Genomic DNA, 19,242 nt, shown 5'->3' with positions numbered 1-19,242 from the left:
TCAGGAAAACTGTGAAAGGGATGTGATGTCACCCCAAGCTTAATTAAACCAGCATCTGCTTATTGAGCATTTGCCTTCACATCATTGTTGATTGCTCCACTAAGGTATTTTTGCGTAAACAGAGCTTCCCTAATTAAATAGCTTATACCGGAGTCATTCAGCGATTTCACAGCACACTTTGGGCAGTTATCATCATACTCAGAATGATGAATGGTGAGGGTTGCCCCTGGATGAGTCACACCAGAGGAGGCCTACCTTGCAGGCTAACAAGAAGTTGCATGGGCTATTGGGGGACAAAGGAAAATATATATAATTTTTGAAATATTTCTGATTTCTCACTCCAAAAGAGACAGTCTTTTCTGTTTTAACCTCCTACACGTAATCACATGTGCCTCTTTGACAATGTCCGACCATCTGAACAATACTAAAATCAAAGAGACTTCCTCTCTCTTTGATCACATTTATGGTATTTGTAAAGATGAAATTTTCCCTATGGATCATAGCTCCTGCAGAATATGCACTCAAAATCCTGAGGTATTTCTGGTACTGATCTAAATTTTCAGAACCTGAGCCCACATGTCTCTGCTTTGAATATACTGACCTCATTAACTTTTGCTGTGAAAAGAACAAGAGCTTCAATTAACGTTTTCATACAAGAATGAATTTTTTTTGATTTATGCTTAAACAAAATTTTCAAAGTAAATATATTATCAATAATCTTTAATATACTTGAACAATGATGATACAATAGGCAAATGCTAGTTAACTAGTTGCAAATGCAGATTATGATATTGGCTGAAAGTTTACGGGAAGTCAGAAATCTCATTCAAGTGCTAGAGTTGCATGTCCTTGTGTTTATTAATGACTAAATAAATATAAATAATTCATGAAGCCATATTTCTAGTAGAAGTATGGCAGAGCAAATCATAAATTACTCCCTGGAATCTTTTTCTCAGAAGTCAAGTATTTAAGGGAGTGAAGTATGAAATGCCTCTTTCTAGATAGTACTTCTCTGATGAAATGATATGAGAGTTAAGATTCACTTATAATGTATGGAGTCTCATCTCAAAATTCATTTTACACTGTTATGAATGAATAAAATACAATTCACTAAAGAACTTAACATCCTGTCAAACAGAAGAAAACAAGTTATCTAAATAAGAGAACAAAAAGTATATTGCAATACATGCAGGTGAATGATTTGAATATATTTCCTTTAAATTATTGTTTTCAACTTTATCTCATTCCGAATTAGACTAAAAACAAAATATAGGCTACATGCATTAAATAACTTTTAGTGATATGAGAGTTTAGTAAATTAAAGTTAATATTTGGCTTTGACTATAAAGAAGAATGTGCTAAAATATTCTTCTTGGTCTATTATTTTACTATATCATAGTATTTTTCAGATTTTGAATTTTTATTCCCATGTATTGATAATTTTACATTAAAATTCCAAGAATGTCCTATAAAAGTTAGAAATTTATCATGTGCTATTGTCTAATTAAAAAATTACTTTAATGAAAACACTAACATACTAGTATTCCCCCATTTATCTACACACTACAAAGAAATGAATCCATTTAGATACAACTTGATATCTATAAGTTTCTCAAGCAAGTGCCCTTGCCAAAATCAATGAATATTTTCCACAATAACTCAGCTTTCTTCAGAAGGGCAAATGTTGATCTGATCAGCTAAGTTGAACAGATAAAAGAAAAAAACTACATCCTAAGGCTTATAGTTTAATTTGTTTTGTTCTTTCATCTTATCTAAAAGATAAGCTTTAAATTAGAGGAAATAGAAATTCTAAGTGCTGTGCCCAGTATATTTTTCTCAATTCAAAAAGTTATATTAAAATATAGCTTGTATATCTATTAATATTTTGAATTGTTTTATATTTTCCTTAATAAGTCTCTACCTTTTAATAAAAGGTGTCAGGGGTTAACAGTGTCAGGGGTAAGGAGGGATTGAAAATTTCCTTTTGTATGCTTCAATAAATTATAACAGAGAACTCCTTAGAACTGATTCAAGTATTGGGGCACCTGGGTGGCTGAGTCGGTTAAGTGTTCGACTTTGGCTCAGGTCATGATGTCACAGTTCATGGGTTCAAGCCCTACATCAGGCTCTGTGCTGACAGCTCAGAGCCTGGAGCTTTCTTAGGATTCCGTGTCTTTGTCTCTGTCTGCCCCTTGCCCGCTCATGCTCTGTCTTTCTCTCTCTCAAAAATAAATAAATAAATAAATAAATAAATAAATAAATAAACAAACATTTTTTAAAAATTAAAAAAGAAAACTAGTTCAACTATTATCTTTCTTTTTAAAATAGTCTTCACACCAGAAATAACCCAGTGGGTTTTTGATATTTGTATAATACACTATTTTGATTTACTTTTAGTAAGCATTTCCTCAAAGTGAGATAGTATGATAGAGACATTCCTGGTACACTGGTACATTGTATTTACAACAACAAACAAGCAAGCAAACAAAAATATTTCAAGTTCAAGGTTTTATATTAAGTAGAAGTCAAAATTATTTTGGAAATTTTAAAATTATAAGTGCTATTATGTAACTATCACTAACTAAAATACCTGTGCTAGTCTGCAAAGTTCTCACACCACTTCCTCAAATCTTACTTCTCATTACCCTGGATTTCTCAAGTTAGTTTACTGAGGTCATCACATTTAATAATGTAAAATGCCACATTCATTATTAGCTATAAAAAGTACTTGTTTTCTCTGCTTATAAATCTTGCTGCACGATCATATTTTCAGATGTCGAATTTATGTGCTCAACAAATGATAGCGGGTCCACAGAATGCAGGTGCAGTTGCGTAGGCTTACGACAACAAAGAAACAAAAATCTCTGCCTTCATCCAGATAATATAAAGCAGCAGAAGATGGTGAAGACATGAGAATTTCACTTCTTTCAGAAACAACACTGAAAAATACATTTATTTGCTCTAGCTCTTTCCAAATGAAACTGCAAGCCAATGAGAGCCTAACAAATTACTGCTCACAGCCCTCATAAGTGTTTACAACTGTGCTTAAGTTTTAAAATTTATTCTAAGACATCAGTGAACCATATTTCTCCATGTAGTTTCTAGCCCAATTTAGAACAAACTCTCAGAATTTGTCAAGCATACTATCAGAAAAATTGTTGTAAGTTTAAATTAAATAGACCTTAAGTTTTCTTAGTATAACCTAATTTTACCAATTTAAAAAAAATCTAGAAGTCATAACTCAAGTGACTTGCCCAAGATTAAAAGACAAGGCTAACTTAGAATATCATTGGGGGAAAAAAAAGAATATCATTGGGCATAATACTATATGATGACATTTTTTAATTGAAGTATAATTGACATAAATCTTATTAGCTTTAGTTGTATCTCATAGCGATTCAGTATTTTTATACATTACAAAATGATTTCCACGTTAAGTCTAGTTATCCTATGACACCATACACAACTATTACAATTATTGACTCGATTCCCTATGCTGGACATTGCATCTTAATGATATTTATTTTCTTACTAGAAGTTACTATTTCTTTTTTTTTTATTATTAAATTTTTTTTTCAACGTTTATTTATTTTTGGGACAGAGAGAGACAGAGCATGAACGGGGGAGGGGCAGAGAGAGAGGGAGACACAGAATCGGAAACAGGCTCCAGGCTCTGAGCTATCAGCCCAGAGCCCGACGCGGGGCTCGAACTCACGGACCGCGAGATCGTGACCTGGCTGAAGTCGGACGCTTAACCGACTGCGCCACCCAGGCGCCCCATAGAAGTTACTATTTCTTTATCCCCTTCACCTATTCCACCTGCCTTTCTACCGGTCCCTCCTCTGGTAAGCAACAGTTTGTTTCCTGTATCTATGAGTCTGTTTCTGTTTTTATTTCCTTGTTCATTTTGTTATTTAGATTCCAGATATAAGGGAAATCACACAGTATTTGTCTTTCTCTGGCTTACTTCACTTAGCATAATACCCCTCTCGCGTATTGCAAGGTTGTTGCAAATGATGATACTTTCTAATAGCACATTATTGGTCTATTGCCTAAAATATAAATTTGCTTATACACCTTTTCATAAATGAATGAAAGTATACTTGAAAAGTCAGCAAAGAAATCACTCATTACAAATTCCAGATAAATGGTACACGAACTCATGAAGTTGGTGAGTTCATTATGTAATTCTTACCAAGGGAAAGAATCATACCAGATCTAACTATGGTGAATGCCACCGTTTGAGGACTCCATCAACACAAAAACTTTGCTCCTCAAGCAGGAATTATGAAAACTCAAATATTAATAAACATTTATCATATATTAGAGTTAATTATAAAACTTTGGAATTAATACATACGTTGGCATAACAACAGCAAGTCTTTGGGAGGTTTTTTTTTCCTGTTTCAGGCAAAAAAGTGGTTAGTTCTATGTGCAGAATTTATAAACAACAATAATATCAACTATCACCGCACACTAGGTAGTCAAAACATATTACAAATAAAATATTCCACCTCAAAAATATTTTCTGTGCATCTAAGTTCTAAACAATTACTGTTGAGTTTTAATAGCCCAACTTCTATTAAGGTTTGAATTAACATACATTTAATTTTTTATTCTTTATTAACATTCTACTTAATTTGGAGAATTCCCAGTATACAATTTACTTCCAACACATCTGATTTCAGCTACATTTGCATACTTTGGGAATAAGAATCCAAGATTTTGAGGGTTTTTTTGTTTTCTTGTTTTCATTTCTACAGTTACTATGGAAGCATTATTTGGGGTCTACTATATTAATATAGCAATTTGTAGTATTACAGGAGATAGTATCTCAAAATTCTCTCAAAGCTAGTTCAAACTATTTTGAACTACATAACAAATTAGAGAAAACTTCATCTAATATGATAGAATTTAGTGTAGAATTTTTGTGTGTGTGATGTCATTATATAAGGTGGAAAGGTTTTGGATTTCCCAGACATTTGAAAGCTGCTAGAAATGATCTCAAAGAAGCAAAGACTCTTTATAGTATTGTAATTTCTGGAATTTATTTTGAAATTGGATTTTTATAAATCTATGCCCCACTTTGTAACTATTGTATACATGTTTGTTCATTTGAAAGAAAATTTTCAAAATTAAACTTAAATTTATGAGTGAAGATAAACTGACAAATGTGGCTATGCTATTTATTAAACATGAATACATGAAGGTCAGTTTTGGCCTGGTCATTGACAAATTTGCAGAAGGTAAGGCTAAGGAAAAATTTAAAGTTATTATTTGCTATTGTGATGGGCCAGTGAATAGCTGTTTTCCCCTTTATTTCAAAAATTACACTGTTGCTAATTAAAACATGTTAACCTGTTATTTTTCCCTTTTATATAGTATTAGTTTTCTGTTTCTGCTGTAACAAATTACCATAAATTTATTGGCTTAAAACAACACCAATGTATTGCCTAATATTTTGAAGTTCACAAGTCCTAAAAGTGATGTGTCTGCAGGACTGCATTCTTTCTTCAACCTCTAGGAAAGTATGCTTTCTTGCATTCTGAACTAATTCTTATAGGTCCTCTGTATTGCTTGGCTTGTGGCCCTTTACTCCATATTTAGTTCAGCAGGTAGCATTCTCAAATTTCTCTCCGTCTCCTTTCCCCCTCAACTTCCCAACACCATGGTCTGAAGGTTTGTGACCATCCAAATTCTTATGTTGTAACCAAATCTTCAATAGGATGGTATTTGGAGGTGGGGTCCTTGGGAGGAAATTCATTATTAGATGTGGCTGTCATGAATGAGCTTATAAAAGGGACTCCAGAGAAATCCCTGACTATTCTGTCATGTGATACCCATCTATTACACAGGAAGCAGATCTCACCAAACAAGGAGTCAGCTGGCACCTAGATCTTGGACTTCCAGTTTACAGAACTGTGAAAAATAAAGTTCTGCTCTTTAATCAATCTCTGGTATTTTGTCACATGTGCTGAAATGGACTAAGACATTCTTTCTTTCCCTTCTTCTATTGTCATGTCTCCTTAACTGTGACTCTGACCCTTGCTACTTTTTTATAGGGATCCACCTAGTTAATCCAAAATAATCTCCCTATCTCAAGATCCTTAACTAATCACATCTGTAAGATCTCCTTTGTCATATAAGGTCATATGTTCACATATTTTGTGGATTAGACTGTGGATATTTTGGGGGATCCATTATTAAGCCCACCACATATACACATGTACTGTAATATTGCATGTTAATACACTTATTTACCAGATGAATATACATACTCATATATATTATACACATACGTGAAGTTCAAGAGATCAAAATGTCCATCGTTTGCCTTTTCTGGCAATTATTATCCTTTATTTCATTTCATGATTATTATAGAGAATAATTTTGTCATTTGAAAGCAAAAGGATGTTATAAATAATTAAACCAGATGTCAAATAATCTAGATATGTTACTGGAAAACAGTCTGCTATTTCTCTTAAAACAAGTATCTTCTCTGTGGTTTATATACACAATGGGATACTACTTGGCAATGAGAAAGAATGAAATCTGGCCATTTGCAGCAATGTGGATGGAACTGGAAGGTATTATGTTAAGTGAAATCAGCCAGGCAGAGAAAGACAGATACCGTATGTTTTCACTCATGTGTGGATCTTGAGAAACTTAACCAAAGACCATGGGGGAGCAGATGGGGAGAAAAAAAAGTTACAGAGAGGGAGGGAGGCCAACTATAATTGACTTTTAAGGACTGAGAACAAACTAAGGGTAGATGGGGGTTAGGAGAGAATGCAAAGTAGGTGATGGGAAGGGAGGAGGGCACATGGGATGAGCACTGGGTGTTGTATGGAAACGAATTTGACAATAAATTATATTTAAAAAATAAATTTAAAAATATTTTCTCTAAAATTAAACAATAAAGCAAATATCCACAGGAAACAATGAACTATTTGTGGCTCATTCATTTAATTAACTTTCTAACTCAAATACTATACTCATTAAGCCAAAAATCTGAAAAAATAAAATGCAAAAACTATTTGATTCATAAAACAGTTATAATGTAGAATTGAGAAGGTCTTTTACATTGACGTTGCGGGTTTTTTCAACACCGATTCAGCAAAAATGTCTACCAACCATTTTGGTGGAAATCAGTTTTTCTTTTGTTACTTACCTATTTAGAAGCGGATGTCCAAATTGCTTCCTGATTTTATACAGTAAGAGAACATAGCAAGATAGATTTATTAAAAACAAAATTCCCAAAGGCATATGGAGGCTTTGTTTTTCCTCCTCCTCACAGCAACTAAGATTAAAGAACAAAGAAAAGTGACTGACATAAAACCTACCCATGGGGGTGCCAACGCCATAACCTTTGGAGTCTATAAGGCCGCCAATCTGTGTCAGGTTACAATTCCGCTGGGTAACAAACTCAATGGTCGTTGACTCCATTAGGAAAGCATAATCAGAGGTGAGGACTCTCTGGATTCCTTCTTCATTACTTTTGACGAGTACTGACTGCCTCCTGCTACTCATAAAGGCCCACATTTTGTCATATGTAGATATTTTTGATTTCTAGGGAGAAATGAAACAGGTAAGAATATATATTCCTTAGTTTCCATGTGATCCTACAATATTTAGATGGAACTTACTATATTTCATTTAAATGTATTTAACAAACATATCAAAAATCATGTTAAAAAATGTACAGCTAGTAAATCATAGAAGCCAATAAAAAAGAGAAAATAATATTAATAAGGAGGAACTTTTGTGCTTGTATCTCATATGAGTATCTCATGTGTATAATTTTATCTTTCAACATTACTATAACATCAAATTTGGAAGAGACAGACACTGGACACCAACTGACACTGTAAAACCTTGAGGTTTTTCTTTTCCTTTCTTTCTTTTTCCTCGTTTGGTTGACTGTGACACCCAACGTCACATCATCCTCCAAGAATACACAAGGATATAGATAGGCTGAACAAATATAAGGAGTTTGTTACAAGTAAAAATCTCCACTGAAACGCAATCCAGACACCACAGAACCTCTGGTAGCCTGCTTCAGGAAAGCTGTCATTAAGATCTACAAACTAACTAAAGTTTCCTGGACCAATAAAATTGAATAGTTTTTATATCCAAATGAAAATTCTCAGTAAGGCTTTACTAGGGTTTTATTAGTAAAGGAATGAAATGGGTTTTGTTCAGAGGGCACTGGTAAAAACATAAACATGAAAAGGTTAGCATCTGCTTATGGAAAGCTCAGTTGTAAGCCCTTATGTCAGTTAAACTCTTACACAATACAAAAAATAATACTGAAGCTATAAACACAAGGAGGATATTCACTATATTGGTAGCACTGTCATACAAAGTTGAAACTATTTTCAAGTGCATAGATATGCAATCTTTTTACAGCTTAAGCTTGTATTTAGTCCTACATATGCCAGGTCATAAGTGAGATATTACTACTTCTTCCACTAAAAGCTGGTGCACAATAATATTTAGAAAACTTACGGCATTATTTCAATGATGAAATAGGAAGAAAACCCTTAAATTTACTGGGGGAAGAAAATAATGAGTGTTTTCTAAAAACAAGTATAGCATGAGGGCTAAGAGAGGGTAGAGATTCAAACCTTTGCTCTTCAATGAAACACTAAGGCATGCCAAAAGGCCAGTGGCTCAAAGTTTGAAAGACTGCAGCTAAAAAGTCTAGAATAAGATTGATAGGATACAAATTTGAGCAGCTTTGGTGGCATGTCAATTATTTTTAAGTAAAATGATCATATGTTGGAAGTAGAAAAGAAAAATGAAAGGAATGTTTAAGGTTATGATGAAATCCTTATTGGAATAGTTGAGACCAATAGTGATATTTTTTTTTTCTTTTGAGAGAGACGGAGGGAGGGATTGCACACATGCACGCAGGGGAGGGGCAGAGAGTAAGGGAGAGAATCCCAAGTAGGCCCTGCTTTGTCAGTGCAGAGCCCAATTCGGGGCTCAGACCGACAAACCATGAGATCATAGCCTGAGCTGAAACCAAGATTCAGATGCTTAACCAACTGAGCCACCCAGGCACCCCACCAATAGTGAGATTTTGCATAGATTCATTTGGCTTCCCAAATGTTACTACATAATGACAATAGCCAGAACAAACTCACTTCCTTTCAAAGATAAAATTTTTTTCTCCTAATGTTTTGCATCAAACGAGACCTAAATACAAAATAAAATCAAAATTAAAGCTCACCTGCAGATTAAGGAGATTTTTAATAAAAAACTAAGTTGGACATATTTTTTGATTTAGTAAATCTGTGGCTGATAACAAATAGATATAAAATCCCATAAATGATAATTCTAAAATGTATGCCATCAACTGCACTCTCATGACTTGATAATTTAAAAAGTAACTCTTTATAAAGGAGTGATAATGAAATATCATGGTAATATGATATTACCGTGTAGTATCATAACATGGGCATACTCTCTGAGGCCTAAACCAAGCAGAGATAAGAGAGTATACAAAAAGTTATTTTTACCTAATGTGGTCATAAATTGCCTAAATTCTCTCCTTTGTTTCAGTTATAAGAACGTTAACAATTAATGTTTTATTGCTTTAGTTACATGATTTCCAATTAGTGGTAACACATTCCATCCATTGACACAAGTTAATTTAAATAAAACTTGAAAAGTAGTATTTTTGTCCCAAATAGAGGAGGACTCAGATTGTTTATAATAGCAATAATCATTTAAATATGTCTATATATTTATAAAATCATACATCATTATATCTTCCACTTTTTATAGTATTATATATGTTATAATATGCAATATAAATTTTAAAATATTAATAGTACTTTCTAATTTAAAAATTATACAACACAAACAACTTAAAAAAGAGAAATTCTTTTTTAACAGTATAATAACAGTATAAAATTCTTTTTTAACAGTTAATATGTTGCTGTGTAAACAGATCAAACTTTTTTTAACAACTGAAAACCAAGAAACTAAAGACTATTTCTAATCTATCCTTTATGGATATATATAGTTTAATTTTAAATTAATGTGAATGTAGTATTATTTTACATTTGAAATATCTAATCTATAAAATGAAACTTTAATTGACCAAATACAAATTTTACAAAATGTATTTTCATATAAAATTCTTTGAATGCTTTCCTGCACTTATATTTTATTCCTATGAGCACTTCTTAGAAATTACTATTGATAATCATTTTGAAACTAATCATTTCCAACCTTCCATTGCTATATAAGATCTCTCATTGATTTACTTCTGATTTCCAGAAATCTATTGTCTATAATTTTTGTCTAGCTTTACTCATTTTTCCTGTTGGCAGAAGATATAAGTATTTTTTTTATTCTTAGAATTGTGGAATAGGTTTAGATACGGAAGTCACCCAAATTTTTTTTTTGTTTCTCTTAATAAAAATAAAAACCCAAAGAAGAGATATTTCAGTTTAGAAATATACATTCTATATGGCTTGTTTGCTAGATTTGTTGTCATTCTTTGATCACAATTTCTAATTTAGCACAGTCACTTCTTTGCACCTCCCATTGACGGCTGTAAAACACAACTGTAAAACGCAAAGTGTGATTAAAAATCATCACTGCGCCTGCAGACTCTGTGTGTATGTGGTAGGGGTGGAGATGCCTTTCAATTCTCACCTATTTCTACAGCAAGTTGAAAAGGCAGACTGATCTTTAGCATCTCCCGGCAATTTTATTACTTCTATTATATTGAGTAGTGAAGAGGATACAGTGCATCACTGGTTTAAAAACAAAAGGACTCCACAACATGAATTTTACTGAAACCTTCAAATTTAAAGCAGCTAAGACAGCTTGCAACGCATTTGAACAAAGTATCTGAACAAATTCATAAGCTGAATAGGAAGCTTAGCATGCTTTTTTCTCTACAGACCTAACCACTCGGAAATAATTGGTTACCTATACTTAAGTAATATGTAGATTCTGAATATACTCAGACTGAGACAGGAGTAATGATCACTAGCTGTATGTCTCTTATTAATGGAATCTATGTTCTTATACAAGCTATTTAATCTCTTTGAATTTCAATGTGCATAATAGTCAAATATCTTTGCCAACTTTGCAGTGTTCTTGTGAGGCTCAAATAAGACACTACATGTGAGCACACTGTGCAATAGTATGATATTTTTATAATTCTGATTATTTTTTAAAAAGAGAGCATACTACCACCAAATGCTTATATGTTAATTTTCCTAAAAAATGCCAAAAGTATGGCAAAGATGGCAGGTTGACTATCGCCTTTGAGTACATGTTCTCTCCTATGGCATGAATCCACAAGGCACAAAACAATAGGAGAATGTACAACAGAAATGAGTTTTTGGAAGCTGGAAAGCAGAAAGGTGAATTGTAACTCAGTTAAGTAACTTTTATAACGCTCTTTCTCCCACAGAAGTCTCAGAGATTGGAATTTCTTTTTTTTTCCTTTCCTTATTTTTTATTTATATTTATATTTTTTATTTAGTTTTTGTGAACATTTTATTTTTTAATATAATTTATTGTCAAATTGGTTTCCATACAACACCCAGTGCTCATCCCAACAAGTGCCCTCCTCCATGCCCATCATCCACTTCCCCCTCTCCCTCACCCCCATCAACCCTCAAATTGGAATTTCTATATGCCTCTCAAAGCCAGATAACCAAAGTTCTAACAAAAGTAAAATTTATTGAAAGAATGTCTTTAAAAATGTTAGATCCTTGATCCTTGATCCATTCCTCCCCCTTCCCTTTCTCTGAGCATCATGGTGACTGCTCCATCTCACCCACGCAGAAGACTAGAGGTTTTATTCTCTGGAGAGGAAACAAGAATACACTGGACACAGGTGACCCAGGGAGGACATATTGAAACCAGAAGAAATTTAAGTTGGAGTCTACAACCAATGTCAGGTCTTTTTCTGTCCTGGTTCTTAGAATTCTTCCAAAAGAGACCACAGAAGATTTTTTCAAGCAAAACTGACTGCACCAGAAATATAATAATGATGATGATGATGATCATCATCATCATAATATCAGTTAACTCAGATAAAGTTCAGCATGTGGGGCGCCTGGGTGGCGCAGTCGGTTGAGCGTCCGACTTCAGCCAGGTCACGATCTCACGGTCCGTGAGTTCGAGCCCCGCGTCAGGCTCTGGGCTGATGGCTCGGAGCCTGGAGCCTGTTTCCGATTCTGTGTCTCCCTCTCTCTCTGCCCCTCCCCTGTTCATGCTCTGTCTCTCCCTGTCCCAAAAATAAATAAACGTTGAAAAAAACATTAAAAAAAAAAAGTTCAGCATGTGTTATGTATTATTCTAAATTATCTATAAATATTAAATAATTCAAATTTTACAAGATTTTGATTAGGTGATAAGTATCTTTTCTGTCATCTTACAAATGAGAAAACTGAAACATGGATAGGTTAATAATTTGCCCAAATTCATGTGGCTACTTTGAATCAAACATTGGCATATTAGTTACTGAGTTTATGTTCTTAATCATTGCACTACATCAATTCTATCTAGGGTACATATGGATTTCCAACAAAATGATCTACCACATCACCCTCTAGCAAGGCTCACAGTTTTTTGGCTTTGAGCAATCATCCAGAGTTTCCAGTGAGCCTTGTAGAGTCTGTTATATATCATCAAACAACCAAGGATAACCAGATAGTTGAAGGGAGCCTCTAACATGAAATATAAAGAAGAAAACAAGCTATATAGCATAAATGTTCTCAGAGAGTTAAATATAAACAAAAAGAATTTAATGGACTCTGTTGAAAGAAAATTACCAATTTTCTGATATCAAGGGGTGCTTGGGTAGTTCAGTTGGTTGAGCATTGGACTTCGGCTCAGGCTGTGATCTCACAGTTCATGAGTTTGAGCCCCATGTCAGGATCTCTGCTGTCAGCACAGAGCCTACTTCAGATTCTCTGTCTCCCTCTCTCCCTCTCTGCTCCTCCCCCAACTTGTGTGCATGCTCTCTCTCTCTCTCAAAAATAAAATAAACATTTTAAAAATTAAAAAAATATAAATCTGATATCAAAAATGAAAACCTCAAGGAAAATTTTAGAAAATAAAGTTTAAAGAAGTCTCCGGAAAAGTAGTAAAAAAAAAGTTAAAAAGACAGAAAGAAGGAAAGAAGTGATACCTGAAGGCTGAGTCCATGTCAACTACATAATGAGAGGTGAACTTTCTAGACAGGGGAAAATCAGTTAAGAGATGCTATCTTGGACATGAATTTGATGGGTTGACATAATTAAAGGAAGTACACTTTGGCTGTGGCACACAGAGTCAAGGAACATGGTACTAGAAGAGGCTAGCGATGATAGAGAAATAGATAAGGGATGACCAATATAACTTTACTGTTTCCCTCAGCTTTCTCAACTTTAGACGACTTTCTTTCTGTATATAGTCCACTGACCTCACTTTTATCCTGGCCTTTCCAGAATTCAGATGGACTAACCACTGAAGTCCCTTCACATTCCTTTCTTAGATATTCACTTTAGAAAGTTATGTCATTGTAAATTCTTATTTTGAATCTTTGACATGCAAATCTTTTTAAAAGCCTCTCATCAGTTTTATAGTCCAGGGCTATCTTTCTCAAGGACCCAGAAGCCATCCTTGAAATATAATCATCAAATAAGATAAGCACCTCTACCATCCAGTCTCTCTGGGAAGCAAAGATCTTAATTTATGTGGGCACTTTAAGTTATAAAACTACCTCCTGTCATGAAGACACTAAAAGTTTATATTTCCTTTGGGCAAGGCCAATTAACAAACACAGTCGGCTATGATGCCAATACCACAGCTCTTAGGAGCACACAGCAGAAGTCTATGTAACAGTACTTGCACTGGGGAAGTACTGTTGGAGATAGAAAAACCAAGACTTCAAGGTGTGTGTGTGTGTGTGTGTGTGTGTGTGTGTGTGTGTGTGTTATGAATAATGTTTGGTCATTATTGGACTAGGAAGTAAGATGATGTTTAGGTTGAATGAATCATTGGTCTCTGGCTTAAACTAGAGAGGCACCAAGAAAACAAACAAACAAACAAACAAACAAACAAAAACATCAAAAGAAGGCTGACAGAAAGGATTATACCTAGTAGGTTGGTTGGAGGTACTTAAGAAACATCTAAATAAATTGGTCATGTGAAGTTGGAGTAAAGGAAAAGGTCAAGCTAAAGACAAAGATTTTGGAGTCCTTTTGGATACAGAAGACCAAGTAGTGGATAGATGAGAAAAAAAAAATTATAGAATACCAAGATCAAACTTAGTGAAAATTTGAATTTCAGAGGCTGGCAGAGACGAGTGAGCCTGAAAATGAGATGCAAAAAGAAAAAAAAAAAAGTGAACAAAGATTAAGAAAGAAAATCTGGAAACTGTGGTGCTGCAGAAATGAAGGCAAGAGGATACTTAGTGAGGGAATGCTTACCTGTAGTGATATGCCAACAAAAAGAAAAAAATGCATACAATGAGAATGAAATAATTTCCTTTGGATTGGCAAGAAAGACTTCCTTAGTTATTTTAGCAAGAGCTAATTTAGTGAAGTATTTAGAAAACACATAGAAGTGGATTAAGGAAGGATTTGGAGGAAGTAAAGTAGAGCCAGAAAGTGCCAAAAAAGAAAAATAAAAGTATATCAGTAACTAGGCCTCTAAAGAACAGGAGATCCATGGCAGTAGATAGAAGAACATTTTGGTTTAGGTAAGATTTTCAAAGATTAAAGAGATTGAAGCATGTTTAAATGCCAATAAGGAGGTTTCAGGAGAAAAGAGAGGTTTAAAAAGCCAGAAAAAGGAAGACAATTAATAATGCCTAGTTTTATGGGGTGCCTGGGTGGCGCAGTCGGTTAAGCGTCCGACTTCAGCCAGGTCACAATCTCGCGGTCCGTGAGTTCGAGCCCGCGTCAGGCTCTGGGTTGATGGCTCAGAGCCTGGAGCCTGTTTCTGATTCTGTGTCTCCCTCTCTCTCTGCCCCTCCCCCGTTCATGCTCTGTCTCTCTCCGTCGCAAAAATAAATAAACGTTGAAAAAAAAATTAAAAAAAAAAAATAATGCCTAGTTTTAGTATGGTGAATCTCTAGTAGAATAAAAGAGGATTTAAAACACTGCAATTGGCTTGACCTGTGATTTCAAAATATTTGTGTTAAACATATGTGGTATTATACTGACACTCTAAGACGTACTATGTAATGAGGAAATAAGAAGCCTCAGCCAGATTTATTTATAGTAAGATAGAAAAGTGTTGAACATTTTAAAAGTAAAATAGACTATGGAATCTTTAAGGTTAAAATCAATAGATAGAAGCTGTACAAATTAAACACTAGGAATAAAAATAGATTGGGGCGCCTGGGTGTGACTTGATTTTGACTCAGGTTATGATCTTACGGTTTGTGAGTTTGACCCCCTCACCAGGTTCAGTGCTGACGGTATGGAGCCTGCTTGGGATTCTCTCTCTCTCTCTCTCTCTCTCTCTGCCCCTCCCATGATCTCTTTCTCTAAATAAATAATTAAAAATGAAATTAGCAATCAATAAAATATTGTACACTGAGTGTGAAAGTTGTATGTAAACTCAGAAGAAAGGACATATCAAGTTGCACATAAGACTGTAGGTGAAAGATGGGACACATTGAAAGAACCAAGTATACTATGTTTTGTTTAATCTACTATGATTAAGATTGGTTTCTTTCAATGAAGTCATTACCAACTATTGTCAAGGGACAGGATAAAATCACGGATAGGAACGAAGAAAATGCACAGTCTCTGCAGGTTTCCTAGCTTTGGTGTTACAGAGAGGAAAGGATCAATGTAGGACACCAGGAATGATTCAGGAATTGAGACATAGCTTGGCCCTGTGCATTACTGCTGCTAACTGATTAGGAAAGACTTTCAAGAAGAATGTATTATTTAAAGCAATATGAAAAATGAAAGTCAGGTAATAAGCTAAGCATGAAATAATATAATTCTCTTTAAGGAAAGGATTGAGATAATGACAAATTGAGCATAAGAGAAAAGCTGTTCAGATAGAGTTTAGCCAAGTAAAAGAAATATTGAATTAGTGGGGGAAAAAATCTTGTTTTACTCCTTTGCTTAACACAGATGAGAGAACTAAGGCTAATTCATAAGAAAAAAAAAAAAACAATTACCAGTGAACATAGATTTGGAAAGAGAAAAGTGATGATAGGATTTATGACATCATAATTTTACAGAAGAATTTTAATTACATAACAAGGTAATTAATTCTTTGGCAAAAATGAGAAACATTGCTAAGTATTATCCTTATAGTTATGTTGTACATAATAATTTAGATAAAGTTAAGCAAATAAATTAAATCATGACTCAAAGAGATTTCTGGAAATGCATATGAAAGTCAAAGCACTACAGAGGAAAGCACATTTAAAGTTTTCTTATTTTCTCAAGCAACTTACCTTGTGATTCTGAACAATGGAATCCATTTCTTTGTTGTTGTTTTTGTGCCCCACTTAAAGACACTTTTTCTTCTATGTTAAATCGGATGCATTTAGGATGTCAATGTTTAGCCGTGTTTGTTTTATCAAAATGCTGAGGTCTGTAAGCTGATTTGGTTTCTGCTACATCAGCACAAAACCAATGAAACTAGTTCATAAGGCACTGTCTTTTTATAATAGTTTTATGGGCTATGAAACATCAACAGAAGGATAAAAGAAAATATTCTTGTCAAGAATAAACTTACAAAGAGTAAGAGACACAATACTTTTAAAAACTCTAAGATGCCAAATGATTTGTGCTTTAAGAACAGATTTCGGTATAAATACTTAAAATATTTTAAACATAGAGCTAGCTAATGATTTACAATTTAAGAATATATTTGTTTTAGTTTCTGACAGAACTCAAAGTTTACAACCTGAAATTATTTGGCTCTTTGCAGATCTCAAGTAACTAATGATTTTACGCAGTGTTTCCTGAGCATTTTTAGAGAGACTTTTAGAAGTGGTAAGATTACTATAAGGATAGTGATTTGAAATTTTGTTTCTATCTCTTATAAAATGTTATGAAAGCTAATAAAGCAAGAATTACTCTTGTACCATTTGCATAGAACTTTTCTTACTGGGAGCAACACATTGTACAAATACAAAGCCATCTTCTTTTCTTAAAAAAAATATTTGGCTTAAATTCTTTAGTACACAAATGAATTTTTTTCCCACAAATTCTTCACCTTCATTCGTTTTGTTTGCTGTCAAATACAAATTATAACTTGGAAACCCTATTGTGCTCATTAAACCTGTCAGCCTAAAAATGATAAGAAAATAACATTATCAATATTTGTGTGACCTCCAGAAGCAAGAATTTAAAATTAACTTTTAAGTATGTTCTAGGTTAAAGTTTATTTTCATGAATAAAACTCCAACTCCTTAACATTAATCTTCTTTGAACTTTCATAACCACAAAGTATCAGGACCACAAAGACAATCCCATACTATTTTTGAGATGGTCTATTATACATAATATTAGAAGTGTTGACTACAACTCAGATTCTTTAACAATGTTAATCAAGTGGTATAAGACCCAAAACACCTTGAAATAATCTAAAGAAGACTTTCTATTAAGAATCCACTTATTTTGATTTAAAAAAAACATTCAGGAAAAAATGTTTTATCTTCTAAACCATTATGTCTGGCAGCATTAGTTGGACTTTGGTGTATGGATGAATATGGTGAAATTACTAAAAGAAGAGGCAATTATTTCTCACCAATTTTTATCATTAGCAAAGTAAATTTGTGGTCCTGGACACTTACTCAAATTTTTCCTTCTCAATAAATTCCACATAACCAATTTTGTTTCTAATATTAACCTAAATATTTGGGCAAAAGTGTTATCATAATATCTCTTATTTGTTATGAAAAAGTCACATGTAATAGTCCCTAATACAAGGTTTGGAAATAGCCTATTTCAAGGTTTCCCTTGATAAAGGAGAATTTGGCTGAGATTTGCATTTTAATTTTTTATTACAGTAAATAAATTACCAACAATACTGGAACATATGTGCTAGGTAAGAACAGCTGAGCCCTATCTGGACTCATTTGACCTTGGTCACTAGGAAATTAGAGTTAATTCAGGAAAACAGGACTGAAGCCATATGTGGTTCATATCAAAGATGGATCTGAGGCTAGTGCAGTGATCTGAAAGCATTTGGTTGTTAGCAAACCTGTCAGTCCTTGGAATAATTCTGGCAGTTTTATCCCAAAGCATCTGCAATCTCTTAAAACAGGAAATTTGAAGAGAAGGACAATGAAATAATGTTTTTCTTGCGTTACTGAGAGTTAATAGAGGAATAAGAGATGGCATTTTGAGCAAGCATGATATGATGGGCAGCAAGCTTAAAATGATCTTGTGCAGTGAAAGGCAGTTATTATTTTTAGGTGGTTAACCAGTATTTGATAACTCATTCTGCACTATTCAGAATCCCTGATATAATGAGTCTTCTGTTATAGCATTTTATTCTTTAAATGAGATATCCTGAACTTTCCTGGTCAAATGCTTTCTTTTCTCATAAATAATAGTAATCAACAACATATTTTACTATCATTTGGCCAATTTTAAATAAAATTAGGAAACAACTTCACCAAGTCAATGGAAAACCTTGAACAAGCCCCAATTTCTTAGCTATATCTAATAAAAAGCTTCCCTACAAATCTCACAGAAATGTTCTGATGAATAGATGAAAAAAATATGAAGTCACTTTGACAAGCTATCAAGCTCTCTAAAGGTATCAGGATTGTATTCTTATCTCAAGTTTTATGTAATCAATCAATGGAGAAACAGTAACTCTATACTATGACTGCAGCATTTGCCCACTGTGTTACCCTATATATGCCTTTACCTGTAGAACAATTTATAATTTTTAGAAATATGGAAGCATTAACTTGCTTACGCATTTACTCAGTTATTTTTTCATTCTAATATTTATTGAGCACCAGCCAGGTGGAAGTGCTCATGCCAGGATGTATATGCAGAGACTAGCCAAAAACAAAGCATGGCCCCTGTCGTAGCAAAGCTGTAATCTCATAGTACATGACAAGTAATCTAAGAATTTACTTTGTGTGATAGGTGCCATGACAAATGACAGATAAGGTGGAACCAAAGACATGACAGAAAGTCAGAGGAAGTAAGTTTCTTTCCTTTAAGATTCAAATCACTAATGGGGTGCCTGGGTGACTCAGTTAAGCATCAGACCTCAGCTCAGGTC

General features: G+C 33.8%; 1 protein-coding gene across 5 annotated transcripts in view; it reads right to left on the bottom strand.

Annotated features, from left to right (window-relative positions):
* GRIK2 (glutamate ionotropic receptor kainate type subunit 2) overlaps positions 1 to 19,242 on the bottom strand; it is a 663,286-nt gene that overhangs the window by 30,185 nt on the left and 613,859 nt on the right. For all 5 annotated transcript variants that reach the window (XM_040474262.1, XM_040474263.1, XM_040474267.1 and 2 more), the window contains exon 14: positions 7,344 to 7,569. In XM_040474262.1, coding sequence (XP_040330196.1) covers positions 7,344 to 7,569 — 226 coding nt within the window. The remainder of the gene's footprint in view (positions 1 to 7,343; positions 7,570 to 19,242) is intronic.

Source organism: Herpailurus yagouaroundi, unplaced genomic scaffold, assembly GCF_014898765.1.
Source record: "Herpailurus yagouaroundi ecotype Mexico unplaced genomic scaffold, PumYag 139, whole genome shotgun sequence".
NCBI classification, from domain to species: Eukaryota; Metazoa; Chordata; class Mammalia; order Carnivora; family Felidae; genus Herpailurus; species Herpailurus yagouaroundi.
This window is presented reverse-complemented; position numbering and strand designations above follow the sequence as displayed.